Consider the following 23068-nt stretch of genomic DNA (forward strand, 5'->3'; position numbering starts at 1 on the left):
AGCATAATGCTTGGATGTGTGGGACTTCGGTGGACTCCTCAGTTTTCAATGTCTTAGCTCATAACAGCTCAACTCGAAAGAGAATTAATTCGATATCACTATAGAACAGCTATGCTCACCCATAAACGTCAACGGATATACAACAAAAACATACGTTATCTTCATTCTCACCTGCCGTTGTTTAGCAAAGGAAAGACACGGTACAAAGATCTAAATTATATGGTGACCAACTGAAATTACCGGTGGGCGCGATATCTATCGAGAGGAATGACTCCCAAAATAAAACCCACAAAATGCACAATGTCGGTCCATTTCTTTAGGTACCGCCCCTTCAAAACTTTAATCCAAATCCATATTTACACTTTCATACGGGCAAAATGTGTCTCATCGAAATAATGGTTTTAGACCCCATGTATGTTTGGACGAAATGTGTTTCAGTCAATTTGGAGTTGATTTAGTCCGTCCGTCTGTCTGTCTGGCTGGAGCGCACGATAATTCTCGAACGGATCAACCGATTCGGTCCAAAACTTGGCTTTCATAATATTTTGTCCAAACTTAGTTTAAGTTCGAAGATGGGTTATATAGGTCCACTCCCCCACCTCCCCCACAAAAGTTCGAAAAATTTGTGCGCACGATAAGTCTTGAAGGGAGTAACCGATTTGGTCCATACTTTGCAAATTGTGAAATTCCTACCAGACTTAGATGAGGTTTTAATATGGACTCAATCGGTCTACTCCTTCGGGTACATCCCACACAAAATTTTGGAAAAGTTCAGATTAGGACCTGCTCTCGAATCGCTTTGATTTTTGTTGTAACAACTTGTACTCACTGCCCGCCATACGACGGTACAAGTTTCATCTGGGGCAAATCCATACTTTCTGAGAAAATAGCTTGAAAGCTAAAAAACGACTATGACACCGTGTGTAGTGGCTGGAGCGGAAGATAACTCTCGAACGTATCTACCGATGCGGTCCAAAATATGGCCTTCGTAATATTTTGTTCAAACTTATTTTGAGTTCGAAGATAAGCCATATCAGTCCACTTCTTCAGGTACCTACTCCACATAAGTTAAAAAAATGTTCGGAAAAAGTGTGCGCGCGATAACTCTTAAAAGGAGTGATCGATTTAATCAACACTTTACACATCCGAATATATCTACCAGATATAGATTAGGTTCAAATATGAACTATATTTGTCTACTCCTTCGGGTACCTCCCACACAAAGTTTCGGATAAGTTCACTTTAAGACCTGCTTTGATTGAGACTTTGATTTTTGTTGAAACAACTTGCATTCGCTTCCTCAATTATGACGGTAAAAGTGTTTTTAGGGGCAAGCCCAAACTTCTTGAGAAAACTGTCCGAAAGGTGTAAAAAACCCCTATGGTACCATATGTAATAATTGGAGAGCACGATAAATCTCAAACTGATCAACCGATTTCGTTTAAAATTTGGCCTTCGTCATATTTTGGCCAAATTTAGTTTCAGTTCGAATATGAGCACTACCGGTCCGCAAATTCCGGTACTTCCCCCAATATTTAAAAATTGTCACTAAAATGGTATGCATTATATGCCCAGAACGGGGCAACCAATTTGGTCCAAAGTTTGGATCCCCTGATATTTTGTCCAAATTTAGTTTAACTTATAAAATGATCCATATCGGTCCTCTCCTTAGGGTACCTCCCCCACAACAGTTCAACATTTGTGTCTAAGTGCAGTTTAGGGTCTGTTCGAAAATCTCTGTTCCTACCGATGCTGTTCGTTGTGGTTCTGTTAACAGCGATATTATGTTTTCCGTTGACAAGTCCTTGCTTCCTGGCATACTGGTCCAAAATTTATACGATGACCCACTAAAATGGCTAGTGGGCGCGATATCTTTCGAAAAGATATGAATCCTAAAATAAGAAAGAAAGTTTGAATTCACATAGGCTGAGGGTATATCTCTGTCGGTAAAGCCGATTGATACTTTTTTACTTGTTTTGTCGGCATGTTCATACGTCCAAAATTCTGAAAACCACCTAAGTACATACATTTTTTTATACTCTCCATCATAATATGGAGGATATAATCATAATCAAATCATTCCGTTTGTAACACATCGAAATTTTGATCGGAGACCCTATTAAGTATATATTCTTGATCAGGGTAAAATTCTAAGTCTAAGACACAGCTCGCATTTTTTAAGATAGAGCTTTGTAAAGTGGTATAGAAGTTTATATTACTTCTAGGATGTTTGGTATTGCAAATGGGCTATATCGGTCCACATTTTCATATAGCCATCATACAACGGTACCACCCGATTTTTGGTATTTAAAGGTTTTAGCTTCATTATCACACCGAAATGATGGAAATTTGATACTTAGTCTTCGTTGGGGGTGTACAATTTTTCCCTAGAATATTGCCGGTATAGTTCTACGCCTTCATATAGCTCCCATAGAACGGTACCTCCTGATTTGCGGTACATTGAAGGTTGTGGCCTCAATATTCCACCGAAATAGCTGAAATTTGGTACTTAGTCTTCATTTGGGGTACAAAACTTTCCCCAGAATTTTGTCGGTATAGGCTCACGCCTTCATATAGCCCCCATAGAACGGTTCCTCCCGATTTGCGGTATTTTCAAGGTTGTGGCCACAATAATCCATCGAAATGGCTGAAATTTGGTATTTAGTCTTCGTTGGAGGTATTCAATTTTTCCCACTAAGTTTTTTGGTATAGTCCACCCCTTCACATAGCCCCCATACAACGGTATGTGCATCCCAATTTTCGGTATTTTGAGGTTGTGGCCTCAATATTCCACCGAAATGTTTGAAATTTTGTATTTTGTCTTCATTTGGGGTATAAAACTTTCCGTATGAAATTTATCGGTATAGGTCCACGCCTTCATGTAGCCTCCATAGAATTCTCAACTTTGTGAGATTTTTTGTTATTTCTCCCTTTATGTCTATTTTGACCTTATGTCTGTAGTCATAATGTTTCCTCTTATCCGCAACCACATTTTTACTATGTTTCGCTTTTTAATTTCATTAAATTAATATTTCTATATTTGCAGTATCACACACTTGTGCTGTCAGTGCAACAATTCCACTACGCTGCTCTTTGCTTACGAATTTATCAATCAATTTCGTTTTCTTGGAAATTCTTTAGCTGCGGTATCAATAAAATTCTATATACACATGAAATTCAAAAGAGTTTTACAACACTTCATACATAGCAACCAATTTCTATTGAATTTTCAAAACTTTGTCAAGAAATTTATTTAAATCCTTGACATATCCTGGAGTTATGATCATATAACATTTTCCATAACATTTTAAATAAATAAATTTTGGATTTTTTTTATTAATTTTGTTTTTGAACTTACCATTTTGCATGGCAACACTTTTATCTTCGACACGACTAACATAACAGCACAGCTCATCTTGACGTTCAGCATTTTCAATAAGTTCTGCTTCCACGGAGAAGCCCCACATTTGTTCCAATGTTGTACGATGCAGTTCCACTTGGTAAAGGATTTTCATGCAAACTTCGACAAATTCATGATTATGTAACTGTAAGAAGAAAAAAAATGACACAGAGTCAGACAGGCAGAAGATTAGAGAATGTGAAAAAGGTGTGGAAAAAATAAATAAATAAACATATGTAACTGTATATAAGAAGATTGACAAAAAAGAAGACGTAGAAATGGTGGATTTCAAAAACCAATTTTAACGAAATATGCACACACACACAGATGCATGCAGACACCAGTATGCTAGCATCCATACCCTTGAAAATAAATTACATTACATTTCACATGGGAAACTGTTGCAAATTGCAAAAGGTGAAGCGGAGCTAAACTCAGCTGTATGGCTGCCATTTAATAAAATCACGTTGCACAATCATTTTTCGTTCGTCCTCGTTGTTCTCATCATCGCTTCACAGCTTCCATCTGCACAATGTTCTGCACTAATGCAACAACAAGAACATCGACAAATGTAAGTATTAGCTTAAGGAATATTTGTAATTTTTGTCACATTAGTAACACTTAAGGTGTTTCGTAACACCAACACTATCACCACCATTACCGTCGTCGACAACATCAATTATCCATGACCCAAGATTAAATGAATTTGCTTGTTAAGAGTACTTTTGTTTGGGGCGCAGGGTAATTTTTTCCTCCACTTTGAAATTCAACAATACAATGTTGTTAATTCTTTTTGAGAAGAAAGAACTTTTGGGGTAAATAATTGAATACGAATTTGGTTAAAAGTTTTCTATTACAAGTTTTCTGTCTTTTGGCAAAAGATTTAAATAACAAATTTAGTTTTCTCAGCAGAGTTTTGTAGTCTCTAAGGAAAGTTACATCAACTATGGGCAAAATAATTGAAGAGACAAAGATGTTTTCATTACATTAAAGTCAAGACAGTGTGGAGAATAATTTTGAATTAAAAACTTTGAAATATTTTCACTGAGGATCTATAATGATTTTGGCTAAAAAATTATTAAATCACCGAATCGCTATTTATGATCGCATCTTTCATTCTAACGAGGACAAATATACTCTGATAGGATAAAAAATGTTCCTCGTCGAAATTATGTTTTTGGAACCCAAGTACGTTTGGATGAATTCCGACAATATGGAGTTGATCCAGATAATTTAGAGTTTGGCTGGTGCAAATGATAACTCTCGAATGGATCAACCAATTTCGTCTAAACTTTGCACCTAGTAATATATTGCCTGATTTTGGCATTCCTGCAAAACTGATGTGATTATGAAGGATGGCTGACACAAGATCAGCAGTTAATATAGGGAAGAACCTTTCCGAGGCTTTTAAAACAAAACCAAGTTTCAGATAGGGTGACAGTATATCATATAACCTATTTTACATTCTACTTAACAAGTAAAAAGTATCACTTAAACACAAATGGTTAACATTTGTGTGGGTGGTACCCAAGGTGGGGACCGATAGGTCCTACTTTTGAACATAAACGAAGTTTGGACCAAATCGGTTGAGATATTGCACACATCATTTTAGCGAATATTTTCGATCTTGTTGACGAACCCCGCAAACGTATTAAGGACCATGATCTGATCTTCGCATTGGCAGACGTACTTGAAAAGTACAAGCCCGATATTACTGCCATACAGGTAATACGATGGATTGGGAAAGGCGTCACAACAACACCTAAAGGTGACGCACTGTATTATAGCTGCCTTGACGTAAAGCATGAGTTTGGTTGTGGATTCGTAGTTAGGCGGAGACTAAAACATCTGGTATCCAGCTTCACCCCAGTGAATGAAAGACTTGCTGCAATTCGAATAAAAGCTAAATTCTTCAACATCAGCTTTATTTGCGCTCATGCTCCCACTGAAGAAAAGGATGAACAGACCAAAGATATATTTTACGAGCGCTTAGAAGAAACATATGACCGTTGCCCTGCCCATGACTTTAAAATTATTCTAGGCGATTTTAATGCCAAAATTGGAAAGGAAAATATCTATGGCCCAACAGTCGGGAAATTCAGTCTCCACAGTGAAACATCTGGCAATGGTATGAGGCTGATAGACTTTGCAGCTGCAAAAAAGATGGAAGTTAGCATTACCAGATTTAATCATCTCGATATTCATAAGGGCACCTGGCTGTCTCCAGATCAAAGAACAAGTAATCAAATTGATCATGTTGTGATAGATGGAAGACATTCATCGAGCGTGTTGGATGTACGATCGTTCCGAGGCGCAAACATTGATTCGGACCACTACCTTGTTGCACCCCGTCTAAACGTTGCAAATAAAGCACGAACAGACACAACGCGGAAGTTGGAGATCGCTAGGCTGCAAACACAACAGATAGCCACAGCATATTCCACTCAACTAGCCCAATTGCTTAACGCGAGCACTCCTTGTGCCGATAACATAACAACACAATGGCAACATATTGCCCACTCCATGCAAACAGCCGCAAAATCCATACTTGGATTCCAGAGACCTCCACAAAGGAATTCATGGTATGACCAGGAGTGTCGTGCTGCTATCGAAGAAAAAGAAAAATGCGGCATATAGAGCTACTTTACAATCAGTAACAACGCGTAGCGCACGAGAGAGATATCGGGAGAAAAGGAGAGAAGGGAAAGGTCTTTTCCGCAAGAGAAAGAGAGAAATGGAAAGGCGGCAGTGTGAAAAAATTTAGATGTACAGGAGCCAGAATGAAGTCCGAAAATTCTACCAAAGAGTGAAACATCAAACAGATTGCTTTGGTACAGACACATCCTCCTGTAGAGACCAGCAAGGTAATCTGGTAACATGTACAGATAGCGTGCTCAGGATATGGAAGGAACATTTCTCCAATATGCTGGTATCCAATAGTAGCGAAGACGATGATACCACAGATCCAATCCCAGAAGATGGTATAGAATGTATACCGCCCGGCCTAGATGAGGTAAAAACAGCAATAAATCGGCTGAAGAATAATAAAGCAGCAGGAGCCGATGGCTTACCAGCCGAGCTGTTTTAAACCGGAGGCGACGCGCTGATAAGGTGTATGCATCAGCTAGTTAGCACCATCTGGCAGGAAGAACGCGTACCCGACGATTGGAACCTGAACATCCTATGTCCCGTCCACAATAAAGGAGATAAGACTGTATGCTCCAACTATAGGGGCATAAGTCTTCTCCCTATTGCCTATAAGATAGTGTCAGGGATATTGTGCGAACGACTAAAGCCAATGGTCAACGAAATAATTGAACCATACCAATGTGGCTTTAGACCTGGCAAGTCCACCATTGACCAGATATTTACCCTGCGGCAAATCCTAGAGAAGACCCAAGAGATGCAGATCGACACATTTCACCTTTTTGTCGATTATAAAGCAGCATTCGACAGTCCCCTTCGATCAAAGGTATTCCATGCAATGTCTGAATTTGGTATCCCCGCAAAGCTCATCCGGCTTTGTAAGATGACTTTAACTGATACTAGGTCCTCAGTTAAAATTGGAAAGAACCTCTCCGAACAGTTCAGTACCAAAAGAGGTTTCGGACAAGGAGACAGCCTGTCGTGTGACCTATTCAGCATTTTGCTGGAAAAGGTAATACGAGATGCAAATGTCAAAAGAAATGACACAATTTACACCAATAGCCACATGTTACTTGCCTATGCTGCATCATGGGACGATGCATCATGGGACGATCAGTAAGGGAAGTAACTGATACCTTTAGGAAGGTCGAAGCAGAATCTGCGAAAGTGAGTCTGGCGGTAAACGGTAAAAAATACCAAATTGATGGTGTCGACGCGCAAAGCTTCCATAGAGCTCGGACCAACTGTGGAAGTTGGTACCTGCAATTTTGAGGTAGTTAAAGACTTCGTCTACCTCGGCACTGCCATAGACACAACAAACAACATCAGTTGTGAAATAAGAAGAATTGTATTGGCCAACAGATGCTACTATGGTTTAAGCAAGCAATTTAAAAACAAAGCCACATCTCGTCAAACAAAAACAACGCTATACAAAACGCTGATACTACCCGTGCTAATGTATGGCTCCTAAGCATGGGTACTTGCGCAAGCAGATAAGGCAGTGCTTGGTGTGTTTGAGAAAAAATTCTTCGAAAGATCTACGGGCCGATTTGCGTTGACGGTGAATATCGACGTCGTATGAACCACGAGCTATATAAGTTATACAAAGACATGCATATAGTTAAAGGGTTCTGTAATGAGTCAACTAAGTAAGTAAGTAAGGATCAAACATTTTCCTCGTCGAAATTGTGTTTTTGGACCCCAAGTATGTTTGGATGAAGTCCGACAATATGGAGTTGATCCAAATAATTAGGAGTTTGGCTGGTGCACATAATACATCGCGAACAGATCAACCAGATTCAGATAACCAGTTGATCCAAATAATTTGGAGTTTGACTGGATGCAAATTTCCTCTAAGCTTTGCACCTAGTAATATATTGCCTGATTTTGGCATTCCTGCAGAAATGATGCGATTATGCAGGATGACATTGGTTGACACATGATCAGCAGTTATGCTAGGAAAGAAACAAAGTTTCAGACAGGGTGACAGTATATCATGTAACCTATTTAACATTCTACTTAACAAGTAAAAAATATCAGTCGGCCTTGCCGACAGAGATATACTCTCAGCCTCTGTGAATCGAAACTTTTATCTATTGACAATATCGAATCTAATATCGGCTACGCAGATATTGTGGCCCTTTTTGGAAGTATGAACTTGCCGACAAAGATACATAGTTGGTTTGAAGCTTAAAAGTGTTGCGGAGGATAAACTTGAAGAAATGGACCGACATAGTCCATTTTGGAAGTGGATCTTGTTTTGGGAGTCATTCCTTTCGATATTGTGCCTACCAGTCACTTTAGTTGGCCACAGTATAACTTAGAAGTTTTGGACCACTATGCCAGGAAGCATGGACTTGCCCACGAAAAACATATTACCGCTTAAAAACGATTGCAAGTAGTATCGGTATAATTTTCCAAAGGATCTTCGACCTGATCCTAAACTACTACTTACTTCTCCAATTCTCTCTGTTTACTGCTTCGCTTTTTGGAATACCGCGCCTTTTCATATCTGCATCCACTTGTTTACTCAGTCTAAGCTCAGGCCTGCCAATTCTGCATGCACCGCCATGTGACACGTATTTATACTCCCTTTTAGCGGTTTCATCATAGCTAATTCTTATGATATGGCCTAGCCAACACAATAGTTGCATCTCTATACGTTTACCTATGCTGATGCCGTTGTATAGCCGATAAAGCTCGTGGTTCATGCGACGTCGATATTCACCGTCAACGCACAGATCTTTCGAAGAATTTTTCTCTCAAACACACCAAGCACTGCCTTGTCTGCTTGCGATAGTACCCAGGCTTCGGAACCATACCTCAGCCCGGGTTGCATCAGTGTTTGGTAAAGCGTTGTTTTTGTTTGACGAGATGTGACTTTATTCCTAAATTGCTTACTCAGACCGAAGTAGCATCTGTTGGCCAAAACTATTCTTTTTCGTATTTAACAACTGATGTTGTTGGTTGTGTTTACGGCGGTGCCGAGGTAGACGATGTCCTTTAATACCTCAAAATTATAGAAACCAACGTCAACAGTTGCTCCGATCCCTATGGACGCATTGCGCGTCGATAACATCAACTTGGTCTTCTCGCCGTTTACCGCCAAACCCACTTTAGCAGATTCTCCTTCGACCTTCATAAAGGTATCTGTTACTTCTTTTACTGATCGTCCCATGATGTCCATATCACCAGCATAGGCAAGTAACATGTGGCTATTGGTGTAGATTGTACCACTTTTTTGACGTTTGCCTCTCGTATAACCTTTTCCAGCAGGATGTTGAAGAGATCAGACGAAAGGCTGTCACCTTGTCTGAAACCCATTTCGGTAAAAAACCCTTCGGAGAGGTTCTTTCCTATTTTAACTGAGGATTTCGTGTTAGTTAAAATCATTTTACAAAGCCGAATGAGCTTTGCGGGGATACCAAATTCAGACATGACTTGGAATACCTTTGAACGCAGCGGGCTGTCGAATGGTGCTTTATAATCGACAAAAAGGTGGTAGGTGTCGATCTGCATCTCTTTGGTCTCCTCCAGGATTTGCCGCAGGGTAAATATCTGGTCAATGGTGGACTTGCCAGGTCTAAAGCCGCATTGGTATAGTCCAATTATCTCGTTGACCATTGGCTTTAGTCGTTCGCACAATATCCACTATCTTATTTGCAATAGGGAGAAGACTTATGTCCCTATAGTTGGAGCATAAAGTCTTATCTCCTTTCTTGTGGACGGGACACAGGATGCTCAGGTTCCAATCGTCGGGTACTCGTTCTTCCTCCCAGATGGTGCTAACTAGCTGATGAATACACCTTATCAGCGTGTCGCCTCTGGGTGTGAACAGCTAGGCTGGCAAGCCATCGGCTCCTGCTGCCTTATTATTCTTCAGCCGGTTTATTGATGTATTTACCTCATCTTGGCTGGGCGGTATACATTCAATACCATCTTCTGGGATTGTATCTGTGGTATCTTCGCCGTCATCGCTACTATCGGATACCAGCAGTTTAGAAAAATGTTCTTTCCATAACCTGAGCACACTATCAGTTACCAGATTACCTTGCTGGTCTCTACAGGAGGATGTGCCAGTTCCAAAGCCATCAATTTGATGTTTCACTCTTTGGTTGAATTTTCGGACTTCATTGTGGCTCCTCGACATCTCGATTTTTTCTATCTCTCTTTTTCCTGCGGAAAAGACGTTTCTCCTCTCTCCTTTTATCCCGATATCTCTCTCGTTGCTACGGATTGTAAAGTAGCCTTATATGCCGCATTTTTCTCTTCGGTAGCAACACGACACTCCTGGTCATACCATGAATTCCTTGGTGGAGGTCTCTGGTATCCAAGCACTGCGGCTATTTGCATGGAGTGGGCAATACTTTGTCATTGCGCTGATATGTTATCGGGATGACGAGTGCTTTGATTAAGCAATTGGGCTAGTTGAGTGGAATATGCTGTGGCTATCTGTTGTGATTGCAGCTTACCGATATCTAACTTTTGTGTTGTGTCTGTTCGTAGTTTGTTTGCTACGTTTAACCGGGTGCGTACCTTTGATGTAACTAGGTAGTGGTCCGAGTCTATGTTTGCTCCTCGGAACGAGCGCACATACAACACGCTTGATAAATGTCTTTCATCTATCACAACGTGATCAATTTGATTTCTTGTTTTCTGATCTGGAGATAGTCAGGTGCCCTCATGGATGTCGAGATGCTTAAATCTGGTGCTGCTAACTAACATGTTTTTTGCCGCTGCGCCATTGTCAGATATTTCATTGTGGAGACTGAATTTTCCGATTGTTGGGCCAAAGATATTTTCCTTTCCAATTTTGGCATTAAAATCGCCTAGAATAATTTTAATGTCATGGGCAGGACAACGGTCATATGTTTCATCTAAGCGCTTTGGTCTGTTGGTCCTTGTCTTCAGTGGGAGCATGAGCGCAAATAAAGCTGATGTTGAAGAATTTTGCTTTTGTACGAATTGTGTACGGGTGTGAAGCTGGAGACCAGGTGTTTTAACCTTCGACCAACTACAAATCCGCAACCAAACTCATGTTTTATGTCATGGCAGCTATAATGCAGTGCGTCACCTTTAGGTGTTGTTGTGACGCCTTTCCCGTTTCATCGTATTTCCTGTATGGCAGTAATGTCGGCCTTGTACGGTTCAAGTACATCTACCAATGCGTAAACTGCACATTCTCTATAAAGTGTGCAAAAATTCCAGGTGCAGATTCGCAGAGCATGGTACTTAAAAAGTTTGCGTGGGTCTTCAACTTTAGAGGGATTTGTTTTTCTTTTCTTTTGTTTTTTCATAGTAGGCTGTTTTTTCGAGGGGAGTGTTACTAACCCGGCCCCAAACCCAAGTTTTTAACGTTCTTATGGGTGAACGCGCGGCAAATGTTAGCTCACTACCTTTAACGGGTGTTAACAGGTGACACCACGGGGAGGTCAGTGTCCACTTGAGATGATAGAGGGATCAAGAAAAATTTTGGAATTTGTCATGTTAAAGCCGGTCAGGACCGTTCCTTGGTATCTTTCATCCCCTACGTCACGATATGATATGACTCCCAAAAATAAGATACACTTCCATAATGGACCAAGGCGGTCCATTTCTTTAAGTACTTCCTCCGCAACACTTTTTTACTTTAATCTTAATCCACATTTTTAAAGGCAAGCTCAAATGTCCAAAAAGGGCCACAAAATTCCGAAAAGATTCTAAATACATTCGATCTGCCCGTAGATGAAAGTTTAAATTCACATAGGCTGAGGGTATATCTCTGTCGGTTCCGACTGATCCTTTTTTACTTGTTTTTTTATTTGTATACCCTCAGCCTTTAGGCTATGAAGGGTATATACACTTTCATACGGGCAAAATGTGCCTCATCGAAATAATGGTTTTAGACCCCAAGTATGTTTGGACGAAATGTGTTTCAGACAATTTGGAGTCGATTGAGCAATGTCCGTCCGTCTGTCTGTCTGGCTGGCTGGAGCGCACGATAACTCTCGAAGGGATGAACCGATTCGGTTCAAATTTTGGCTTTCGTAATATTTTGCCCAAACTTAGTTTAAGTTCGAAGATGAGCTATATCGGTCCACTCCTTCCGGTACCTCCCCCACAAAAGTTCGAAAATGTTCGGAAAATTTGTACGCACGATAACTCTTGAAGGGTGTAACCGATTTGGTCCATACTTTGCCCATCGTGGAGCGTGTACCAGACTTAGATCAGGTTTCAATATGGACTCAATCGGTCCACTCCGTCGGGTACCTCCCACACAAAATTTTGGAAAAGTTCAGTTTAGGAACATCTCTCGAATTGCTTTGATTTTTGCTTTAGCAACTTGTATTCACTGCCCTCCATACGACGGTATAAGTTTCATTAGGGGCAAGTCCATACTTCCTGAGAAAATAGCCTGAAAGTTGCAAAAAACCCCTATGACACCGTGTGAGGAGGTTGGAGGGCAAAATAACTCTCGAACAGGTCTGCCGATTCGGTCCAAAGTTTGGCCTTAGTAATATTTTGTCCAAACATAGTTTAAATTCGAAGATAAGCCATATCGGTCCACTCCTTCAGGTACCTCCCCCAAAAGTTCAAAAATGTTCGGAAAAATTGTGCGTACGATAACTCTTGAAGAGAGTGGCCGAATTGGTCCATACTTTACACATCCTAATATATCTACCAGATATAGATCAGGTTCAAATATGGACTATATTTGTCCACTCCATCCGGTACCTCCCACTCAAAATTTCGGATACATTTTCAATTTAAGACCTGCCTTCGAATCAGTTTGATTTTTGTTGAGGCAACTTGCATTGCTGCCTCAATTGCGATGGTAAAAGTTGTTTCAGGGGCAAGTTCATACTTCTTGAGCAAACATCCCTGAAGTTCTAAAAAACCCCTATGATACCATATGTAGTGGCTGGAGATCCATTCTTTTTAGTATCTCCTCCGCAAAACTTTTGATATTAAATCCTAATCAACATTTTTGTCAGTTCAAACGCCCAAAATTTTTAAAACTCCCTGAATACATGCGTTTTTTGGAAAAAAATTGTTTCAATATACACAGGCTGAGGGTATATCTCTGTCGGCAATGCCGACTGATACTTTTTTACTTGTTATCTTTTTGGTATATGCATTTTTTGACCATTAGAACCCCATACATAAACCAATTACAGCCAATTTAGGCCGAAAATGTAGATGAAATCTTTTAAATGCCTCAAATCGGGTGGTACCGCTATATGGAGGCAATACCAAAACCTGAACCTACGTCCACAATTTTTTGTGGGGAAGTTTCTGTACCATTGGTTACTACAAAGGCCAAGTTACAGACAATTCAGGTTAAAAATTAAAATAAAATCCTCAGAATACCTGAAATCGAGGGGTACCGCTATATGGGGACATGAGGAAAAATGGACCCATATTGGTTTTGGTTTCACATTCATGTATTGCCATCCAAGTCTGAAAATTGTGCAAATTTTTAGTTTGATTGGTGAAAAATAAGTTACACGATTTTAACTAAACAGACAGACACCAAAGCAAGTTAAGTAAAACAATGTACCGTGGGTTGTGAATATATTTCAATAGACAAGACCTACAGATTGATTCGTTTGTCACTAACTTTCAGTCGTTAAAGTTAAGAAGTACAGATTTACTACTTTGTCACTATCTTTAAGTCTTTAAAGTCAGCCCCTCCCCAAATGACACCATGACACCTTTGTTAGCTATCTTCCATTCTCTGCGTTACTTTGAAAATTAATAATATTGAATTTAGATTTACTGTTAATCAAGCCACAACAGCCATTAACTGTAATGAACTCAAAATATTATTACTATTTCATAGACAATAAACATAACTCTAATGTGTGTAATTAAATTTCAAAGGCTTTAGTTAATAATATCCTTTCAAGCTGTTTACTTTCACACACAAACGCGCAGCATATCTCCATCTCTTACTATCTCTATCTGTCTAAAGACAAAAGGATAATACACAAAAAGATACACCTATGTCAAACACCTTAGCAATACAATATGCTTTTGCAATTTCAAACTTAAATATTGGCTTCTGCATTTCTTGGGTATCTGTTCAAAGACCACATTTTTATTGACTTGCTTTGCTTTGTGTTTGTGTTTGAGAGAGTGTGCGTGTCTACCTGATGTGAGGTGCTTTCATTTTAAATTTCCTCATATTTTACTGTGTCTTATCACAAATATTAGAGTGAACGAATGAATGGATAAAAACAAACAAAAAGCCTCAATGATTCGGTAGCTGATGCCTGATGCAGACAGATGACCGGAAGATGTGACTTTTCCCATTAGATGTTTGTTTAGCTTTCTACTTCGTCGTTCGTCGTATGATGACAAATTGCAAAAGCTAATAAATCGATGAATGTAGAGAAACAAAGAAATCGAAAGATGATATTGAATGATCACATATTCACTCGCACACACACACATAGCCTCGAGAATGCCAAAAGGATTAATGGATGTGTTTCCATGGCAATGAGCTGGACCAGCTATAGAAAATATCAATAAGTAGTTTAAAACAAATTTGTGGCCTGAAATGTTTGCCCATATTTAATGGCTAAAATCTGCAGTGGCTGGTCATTATTTATCTTACGAGTTCATCCCAATAATAAGAGAAGTATGAACACTAAAATGAATCGCAGAAGATTTTAAAGTAATAGGCATCTGGTGATTTAGAAAAATATCATGGGCTTGTAACTTCTATGTGTTAGCAAAGTAGCCAACCATTTGGATTTTTTTGTGAAATGACGATTCTAACTTAACTGATTGCCATAGATTGTCATCTAATCTTACAAAGAGTTACCTTTACAACTGTCGACCAATTTTTAATTAAATTCAAAAAACTCTAATTTTTTTGCAATTTGTTTGAGATAAAATTACAATGATTTGATATTTGACTTGGCCAATTGACAAAAAGCTTACGTGTGCAAAACATTTTTTTACAATCATTGATATCTAAAAAATGTGATAACTAAGAAGACTACCAATTAAACTTTATATACCTATTGTTTGTGTGTGTGCGTATTTTGTTAAATATTTCAATCAATCAACAGCAAAAATATCTACACGACATTATACAACAAAAAAAATCAAATAATTTGCTTTCTATTTTTAGCAACAAATTGAATGGCATTGATGACAAAAAATGAAATTTGCCAGGCCAATCATTTTTAGCAAAACAATAGATGCAGCTTCGGTTATTTTTTGTACACATAATTGATTTAGGCAATGAAAAAAAAACCAAAATAAAACTTGTTCGAAATGAGATACATAGTTATAAAAAATCACTCCAGTTCATCTGAATAGGTTCACCCTTTTTCATGTGCAGTAGTTTTGATGCCAAAGTTGTTTGTGCCGTGAAAGGTAATATATATAATATAATTGTTCCACAAACATCCCATACGGGATAAGAGAGACTTCCCTCATATCAATGAGTGCACCCCGATTCATATTAGCTCAATGATATGGGACCTACTGTTTATCGCCCAGTCCGAACGGCGTGTCTTAAGACACCACTTTGTAGAGAAGTTTTACATGGCTGAAATACTCAGGAAATGTCGCCAACATTACTGAGGGGTATTTTGCCACCGTTGAAAATTTTGATGTTGACTGGCCGGGGAATCGAACACACGACCTTCAGCGTGCAAGGCGGGTGTGCATACCATTGCACCACGGTGGCACCCGTGAAAGGTAATCCTGCACTTATTATACCCTCCACCATATGGAGGGTACAAATAAATTTGTCATTCCGTTTGTAACACATCGAAATATTCGTCGGAGACCCTATAAAGTATATATATTATTGATCAGCATAAAATTCTATGTCGATTTGACCATGTCCGTCTGTCCGTCCGTCTGTCTGTTGAAATTAAGATACAGCTCGCAATTTTAAAGATAGAGAGTCAAAATTTGGTACAGAATTACTTGCAGGATGGTTGGTATTGAAAATGGGATATATCGGTCCACGTTTTGATATAGCCCCCATAGAACGGTACCTCCCGATTTTCGGTATTTTTAAGGTTTTAGCTTCATTATCCTACCAAAATGGCTGAAATTTGGTACGAAGTCTTCTTTAGGGGTATAAAACTTTCCCCCAGAATTTTGTCGCTATCGGTCCACACCTTCATATAGCCCCCATAGAACGGTACCTCCCGATTTTCGGTATTTTTAAGGTTTTAGCTTCATTATCCTACCAAAATGGCTGAAATTTGGTACGAAGTCTTCTTTAGGGGTATAAAACTTTCCCCCAGAATTTTGTCGCTATCGGTCCACGCCTTCATATAGCCCCCATAGAACGGTACCTCCTGATTTTCGGTATTTTGAAGGTTTTAGCTTCATTATCCTACCAAAATGGCTGAAAATTGGTACGTAGTCTTCTTTAGGGGTATAAAACTTTCCCCCAGAATTTTGTCGCTATCGGTTCACACCTTCATATAGCCCCCATAGAACGGTACCTCCCGATTTTCGGTATTTTTAAGGTTTTAGCTTCATTATCCTACCAACATGGCTGAAATTTGGTACGAAGTCTTCTTTAGGGGTATAAAACTTCCCCCAGAATTTTGTCGCTATCGGTCCACGCCTTCATATAGCCCCCATAGAACGGTACCTCCCGATTTTCGGTATTTTTAAGGGTTTAGCTTCATTATCCTACAAAAATGACTGAAATTTGGTACGCAGTCCTCTTTGGGGGTATAAAACTTTCCCCGAGAATTTTGTCGGTATCGGTCCACACCTTCATATAGCCCCCATACAACGGTACCTCCCAATTTTCGGTATTTTGATCTTTGTGGCCTCAATATTCCACCGAAATGGCTGAAATTTGGTATTTAGACTTCGTTGGGGGTACTCAAACTTCCCCTTTAAATTTGTATAGGTATAGGTCCACGCTTTCATATAGCCCCCATGGAAAGGTACCTCCCGATTTTTCGTATTTTGAAGGTTATGTCTTCAATATTCCACTAAAAATGGCTGAAATTTGGTATTTAGTCTTCAATGTGATATAAAACTGTTCGCCAGAAATATGTCTGTACAGGTCCACGCTTTCATATTGTCCCATTTCTGACTAAAATTCGTCTGTATAGGTCCACGTTTCGATATAGCCCCCATAGAACGGTACCTCCCGATGTTCGTAATACTGAAGATTGTGACGTCAATATCCCACCGAAATGGCTGAAATTCGTTATTTCGTCTTCCAAGAGTTATAAAATATTCCAGAATAGTATTATCAGTATAGGTCCACGTCTTCCTATATCCCCATAGAAGCTTACTTTTTGATTTTCGGAATTTTTTAAGTTTTAGCCACATTCTCTTTCCGAAATATAGGAAATTTGGTATTAGTCTTCTTTGAGCCTAAAAACTTTGCGTCAGAAATTTGTCGGTATAGATCGACGTTTTGAAATAGCCCCCATAGTATGGTGCCTCACATTGTTTTGCCGAAATTGCTGAAATTTAGTATTAAGTCTTCTTCATACACGAAAGGAAACTAATTATTCCATTTTACTTCAATACAACTTGTGGTGGAGGGTATAACAAGTTCGGCCCGGCCGAACTTAACGCCGTTCTTACTTGTTTTTAACAATCCGTATTTTATTGTAAATTCGAATGGTTTTAGTTTGAACCTTATTAATTTGAAACTCGTTATATTCAAAAGGGCTTCGGGTCTTCCATGAGAAAAATCACCAAAGATAAAACCTTTTGGTCTATTATGAGAAAACCTATATAAAAAGAACTTTGGATCTTTATTTATCTATTTAATAATTATTTTTTATTTATTTGGTTATTTATGTATTTATTTATTTTTTAATTAATTTATTTATTTATATTTATGAGAAGAACTTTTGGCATTCCCTTAGTACAACTTCTGATCTTCTGGTCTTCTATGAGATAACCTTTTATTGTCTATTTAGTCTTCTAGCCTCCTATAGGAAGACCTTCTGTACTTCACACGTTGTGCCTTAACCAAATTTAAATGGAAGGTGCTTACACCTGAGAAGTTTTTGCAGATTCTGAAACTACAATGCTCATAGTTGAGAAATATCAAGAAACAAAAAAAATCGCCGGAGGGATTTTCAAATAAATCGCGATTTAAGTTCACTTATTTAGAGGTTCTTTAGGTTTTTACGATTTTGCTTGGAAACCGCGAGTCCTATGTAAACGGGCCTAAAGAAAATGTTGAAGCTGTGAAAATTCTCCACAAGATTGACCTGTATGATATTTTCGTAGGTTTTACCGTTTTTGAGATATAGAAGTTCAATTTGAGACAATGCACTGACTGTATCCCAAAAAAAACAATATCATGCTCAGTGCGCCTCAACTAACTTCTGATGAAAAGCGCTTACACATGGGAAGATTTCGCGGATTCTGAAACAGCAATGTTCATAGTTAAGAAAAATAAAAGAAACAGAAAAAATAGCCGGAGGGATTTTTAAATAAATCGCGATCAAAATTCACAATTTTAGAATTTTTTTAGGTTTCCACGATTTTGCTTGGAAACCGCAAGTCGTATCGAAATGAGTCTAAGGAAAATGTTGTAGCTGTGAAAATTCTCTACAAGACTGAAGATAAGATTTTTTGGTTCTTCTAAAAAAAATACATTTTGTTCTTTTGGTCTGCTGCAAGAAAAATTCTCTGAGAAAACCTTCTGGCCTTCTGACCTGGTCATCTTCTGTGAGAAGGCCTTCTGGTCTTTAATGAATAGGCTTTTTAGCCTCTAACGAGGATTCCTTTTGGTCTTCCGTGAGAAAACCTTCTAGCCTTCTATAAGACGTTCTACCTTCTATAAGAAGATCTTATGGTCTTCTATAAGAAGACCGTGTGGTCTACTTTAGTAACACCTAATGATCTTCTATAACTAGGCTTTGAGATCATCTATAAAAAGACCTTTTGGTCGTCTATAAAACGATCTTCTTGTCTTCTATAAGAGTACTTTCTGATCTTCTAAGAGAAGACCTTCTGGTCTTTTAAAAAAAAACATCTTCAGGTCTTCGATGAGAAATCCTTCTGGTCTTCTATGAGGTATTCCTCTGGTATTTTATAAAAATATCTTCTGGTCTTCTACAAGAGGACCTTATGACCTTTTAAGAGAAAAAGAAAAGACCAGAAAATCTTCATATATTCTTATAGAAGGCCAGAAGATTGTTCTTAGCAGACAAGAAGGTCTTCTCACGGAAGACCAAAGTTATTCTTATTAACCTTAGACTTCTATAAGAAGACCTTTTTGGTCTAAGAATAAGAAGGACTTGTGACCTTCTATAAGAAGACCTTTTAGTCGTCTATGAGAAGTTATTCTGGTATTCTATAAGAAGACCTTCTTTCATTCTGTTCGTCTATGAAAATACTATCTTGTCTTTTGTATGAATTTCTGTTGGTCTTCTATAAGAAGACCTTCTGTTCTTCTATAAAAACACATATTGATCTTCTTAGAGAACACTATCTGGCGTTCTATAAGACGACATTTTGGTTTTCAACAAGACTATATTTTCTGGTCTTCAATTAGAAGACCTTCTGGTCTTCAACGAGAAGGCTTTCTGTAGTGCGATTCTCTAACTCATTTTTTGAGTTACCGACAAAAATCGGTAAAATTAAAACGCAAAGTTATGAATGAAAAGTTCAAGTAAAAGTTGACAACACTCTTGCTATCGGTAGAACTTTACGACTCATTTTTAATCGTCGCTAACTTGCATAAATTACACTGTGCAACAAAATGGAGCTCAAAGTCTGGGGGGTGGAAAATTCCTTTTGGGGGTGAAAGCTCTTGGTGAGTATATACAGAACCCAGAAGGACAGATCCGCCGTGAGTCGAACTTTTGAGATATGGCGTGATGAATATTTTGCTGGAGACCCTATAAGCCCTCAGATATTAGCGTTATATCTTTGTCCGCTGTTGTTTTACCTTATTTTTGAGATCACATTTCTTCAGCCAAATCAAATGAGGATTATTTTCGTAGAGCACTGCTATCTCCTAACTCGATTTCTTCAATGTCCTGTTCGTCCTTTATTTTAAGGGCCGCTATAAAAGTACCACAAGATGACATTTTTCAGCTTCGAAATGTTCTGCAAAAATGTCGCTCAGAAAATTTTAGGTACGACTCTCATTGACAACTAATCGATTTTGTTGCGTTTTCGTGGTGGTTTTGTGCATTTAACCTGTTTTTGTTCAGAAAAAGACTATATTTAGGTTTTTGTATATTCGTTACAGAACATACAAAAACACAAAACACAGTTTTTTTCTGTCCAAACAGGGGTAAATATCAAAAATGAATATGAAAACGCGACAAAATCGATTAGTTGTCAATGAGAGCCGTACCTAAAATTTTCTGAGCGACATTTTTGCAGAACATTTCGAAGCTGAAAAACGTCATCTTGTGGTACTTTTATTGCGGCCCTTAAAATAAAGGACGAAAAGGACATTGAAGGAAGCGAGTTAGGAGATAGCAGTGCTCTACGAAATTAATCCTCATTTGATTTGGCTGGAGAAATGTGATCTCAATAATAAGCTAAAACAACAGCGGACAAAGATATAACGCTAATATCTGAGGGCTTATAGCGTCTCCAGCATAAACTTCATCACGCCATATCTCAAAAGTTCGACTCACGGCGGATCTGTCCTTCTGGGTTCTGTATATACTCACCAAGAGCTTTCATCCCCAAAAGGAATTTTCCACCCCCCAAAATTTGGGTTCACAGTGTTATTAGCATTTTAATTTTACCGACATTTGTCGGTAACTCAAAAAATTAGTTAGAGAATCGCACTACTGGTCTTCAAAGAGAAGACTTTCTGGTCCTCAATAAGAAGATATTCTGGTCTTCAATGAAAAAATGGTTTGGTATTCTATGAGAAGTTATTCGGGTCTTCAATGACAGTATTTCCACCGTGGTGCAATGCTATGCACACCCGCCTTACACGCTGAAGGTAGTGTGTTTGATTCCCCGATCAGGCAAAATTAAAAAATTTCAACGGTGGCAAAATACCCCCAGTTTAATGTTGACGACATTTCCTGAGCATTCCTCCCATGTAAAACTTCTCTACAGGTGGTGTCTTAAGGCACGCCGTTTGAACTCGGTGATATACAGTAGGTCCCATAGCATTGAGCTAATATGTATCTCATTGACATGAGAGAAACCCCCTTGTCCCGCCTAGGATGTTTGTTTACCAATTATTTTTATATAATGAGACAATTTCTATGAGAGGAACGTCTTGCCTTATATAAGATAAGACCTTCAAGTCTTCTGTGAGATGACCCTCTGATTTTTTTAAGAAGAGCTTCGAGAAACTCATCGAATACGCACCTCTTCAAAATAATGGGGGTTGTGCCGCTCTGTCTGATTTGTCCCAAACTTTGTACAGTTTGATAGGTCTACCAACCTTATATTACGTTTGAATAGAGGATATACCAGCAGGTTCACTCCTGCTTTCCGACAAAAGTTCTCTTAAATGCAGTCGCCATGTAGTAGAATTCTCTAACTCATTTTTTTGGATACCGACAAAAATTAGTAAAATTGAACGCAAAATGATATGGGACCTACAGTTTATCGCCGAGTCCGAACGGCGTGTCTAAGACAGCACTTTTGTTGAGAAGTTTTACATGGCTGAAATACTAGGAAAATGTCGCCAACATTACTGAGGGGTTTTTACTACCGTTGAAAAGCGTTTTGATGTTACCTGGCCGGGGAATCGAACCCACGACCTTATGTGTCGAAGGCGGGTGTGCATACCATTGCACCACGGTGGAACAAAATTTTCAGTGTCCGTCATTTCCATATTAAATAATGTTTATTTGTTTTTTTACATCGTTTTCGCACCTATAAGGGGAATAAGAACATATTCAACGTCTAAATAAAATCGGAATAACCGGGTCTGCCATTTATCACAACTAATATTGAATGAATGAATAAACTATGCCTGTCACTTTTAAAGCATAGAATCAGAATTCGATTAGACGGTTTTTATTCTGTTCCATTTAAGTGCGAAAGAATATTTTCTATTTTAAAGTCCCATTTTTATACCCTCAGTCTAAAGAGGTTTCGGCTGGCTGGCTGGATCAGGTCAAAAATTTGGCATTCGAGATTTTTTTTCAAACCGAAGATGGACCATTTTGGGGGTCCACTACTTCCGGTACCTTCCCCACAAAAGTTCAACAATTATCACTAAAATGGTGCGCACGACAACTCTCGAAGGGAGTAACCGAATCGGTCATAATTTTGCATATGGTAATATTACTTCCAAGCATAGAACGTATTCAACACAAAATTCGGAAAAAGTGAAGTTTAAGAGCTCCTCTCGGATCGATTTGAAATTTTTCAGCAGTTTGTCTTTACGCCCCCCTTAACGACGGTACACATTTTGCCGCGGGAAAGTCCATACTTCCTGAGATAATGTCTTAAAGCTCCACGAAACCTTGACGGCAACAACTAAAATGGAAAATTGGCAGTTTCTGAACTACATTGGGTAGTACCTAAGATAATCGTCGAAGGGAGAAATCTCCCACACTCTCTCTTTTAAATGTTTGGCAACATGTTTTGTGTGCGGCCCTAGTTAAAACCGTAAAATTTTTTACGACGTAAAGCCGAACTTCCTAGTCATTGGTTCAAAAACTCAAAAAGTCCCTAGAAACGTCAGAAGTGTTGTTTTGACTTCTTTAGGTCCGTGGCTGAGAGTATATCTCTGTCGGCACAGCTGACTGATACTTCCTTACTTGTTACAAGCAATCTTAAGCATAAGAATAAAACATAAGATTTTCGAGGTCCATAAAATTGGAATTTCTGATCAGTAACTTCATTATTTGTGCCAAATCACTTTCCATCGAGCGATTTCCTTAGCTTTGAATAATGGAAATGGTCAGTGTGGGAAAAATCCGGGCAACATGGTCCATTTTCCCAATTTTTTATACCCTCAGCCTTTAGGCTAAGGAGGGTATATACACTTTGATACGATGAAAATGTGCCTCATCGAAATAGTGGTTTTAGACCCCAAGTATGTTTGGACGAAATGTGTTTCAGACAATTTGGAGTCGATCT

At 38.8% G+C, this 23068-nt stretch overlaps 1 protein-coding gene across 17 annotated transcripts in view; it reads right to left on the reverse strand.

The window, feature by feature from the left end:
- LOC141403579 (protein still life, isoform SIF type 1-like) overlaps positions 1–23068 on the reverse strand; it is a 392764-nt gene that overhangs the window by 92277 nt on the left and 277419 nt on the right. For all 17 annotated transcript variants that reach the window (XM_073986229.1, XM_073986221.1, XM_073986220.1 and 14 more), the window contains one exon: positions 3359–3545. In XM_073986229.1, the coding sequence (XP_073842330.1) occupies positions 3359–3545 (187 nt within the window). The remainder of the gene's footprint in view (positions 1–3358; positions 3546–23068) is intronic.

The sequence above is a fragment of the Musca autumnalis genome, unplaced genomic scaffold, assembly GCF_047663935.1.
Source record: "Musca autumnalis isolate F117 unplaced genomic scaffold, ASM4766393v1 scaffold_4, whole genome shotgun sequence".
Classification (NCBI taxonomy): domain Eukaryota; kingdom Metazoa; phylum Arthropoda; class Insecta; order Diptera; family Muscidae; genus Musca; species Musca autumnalis.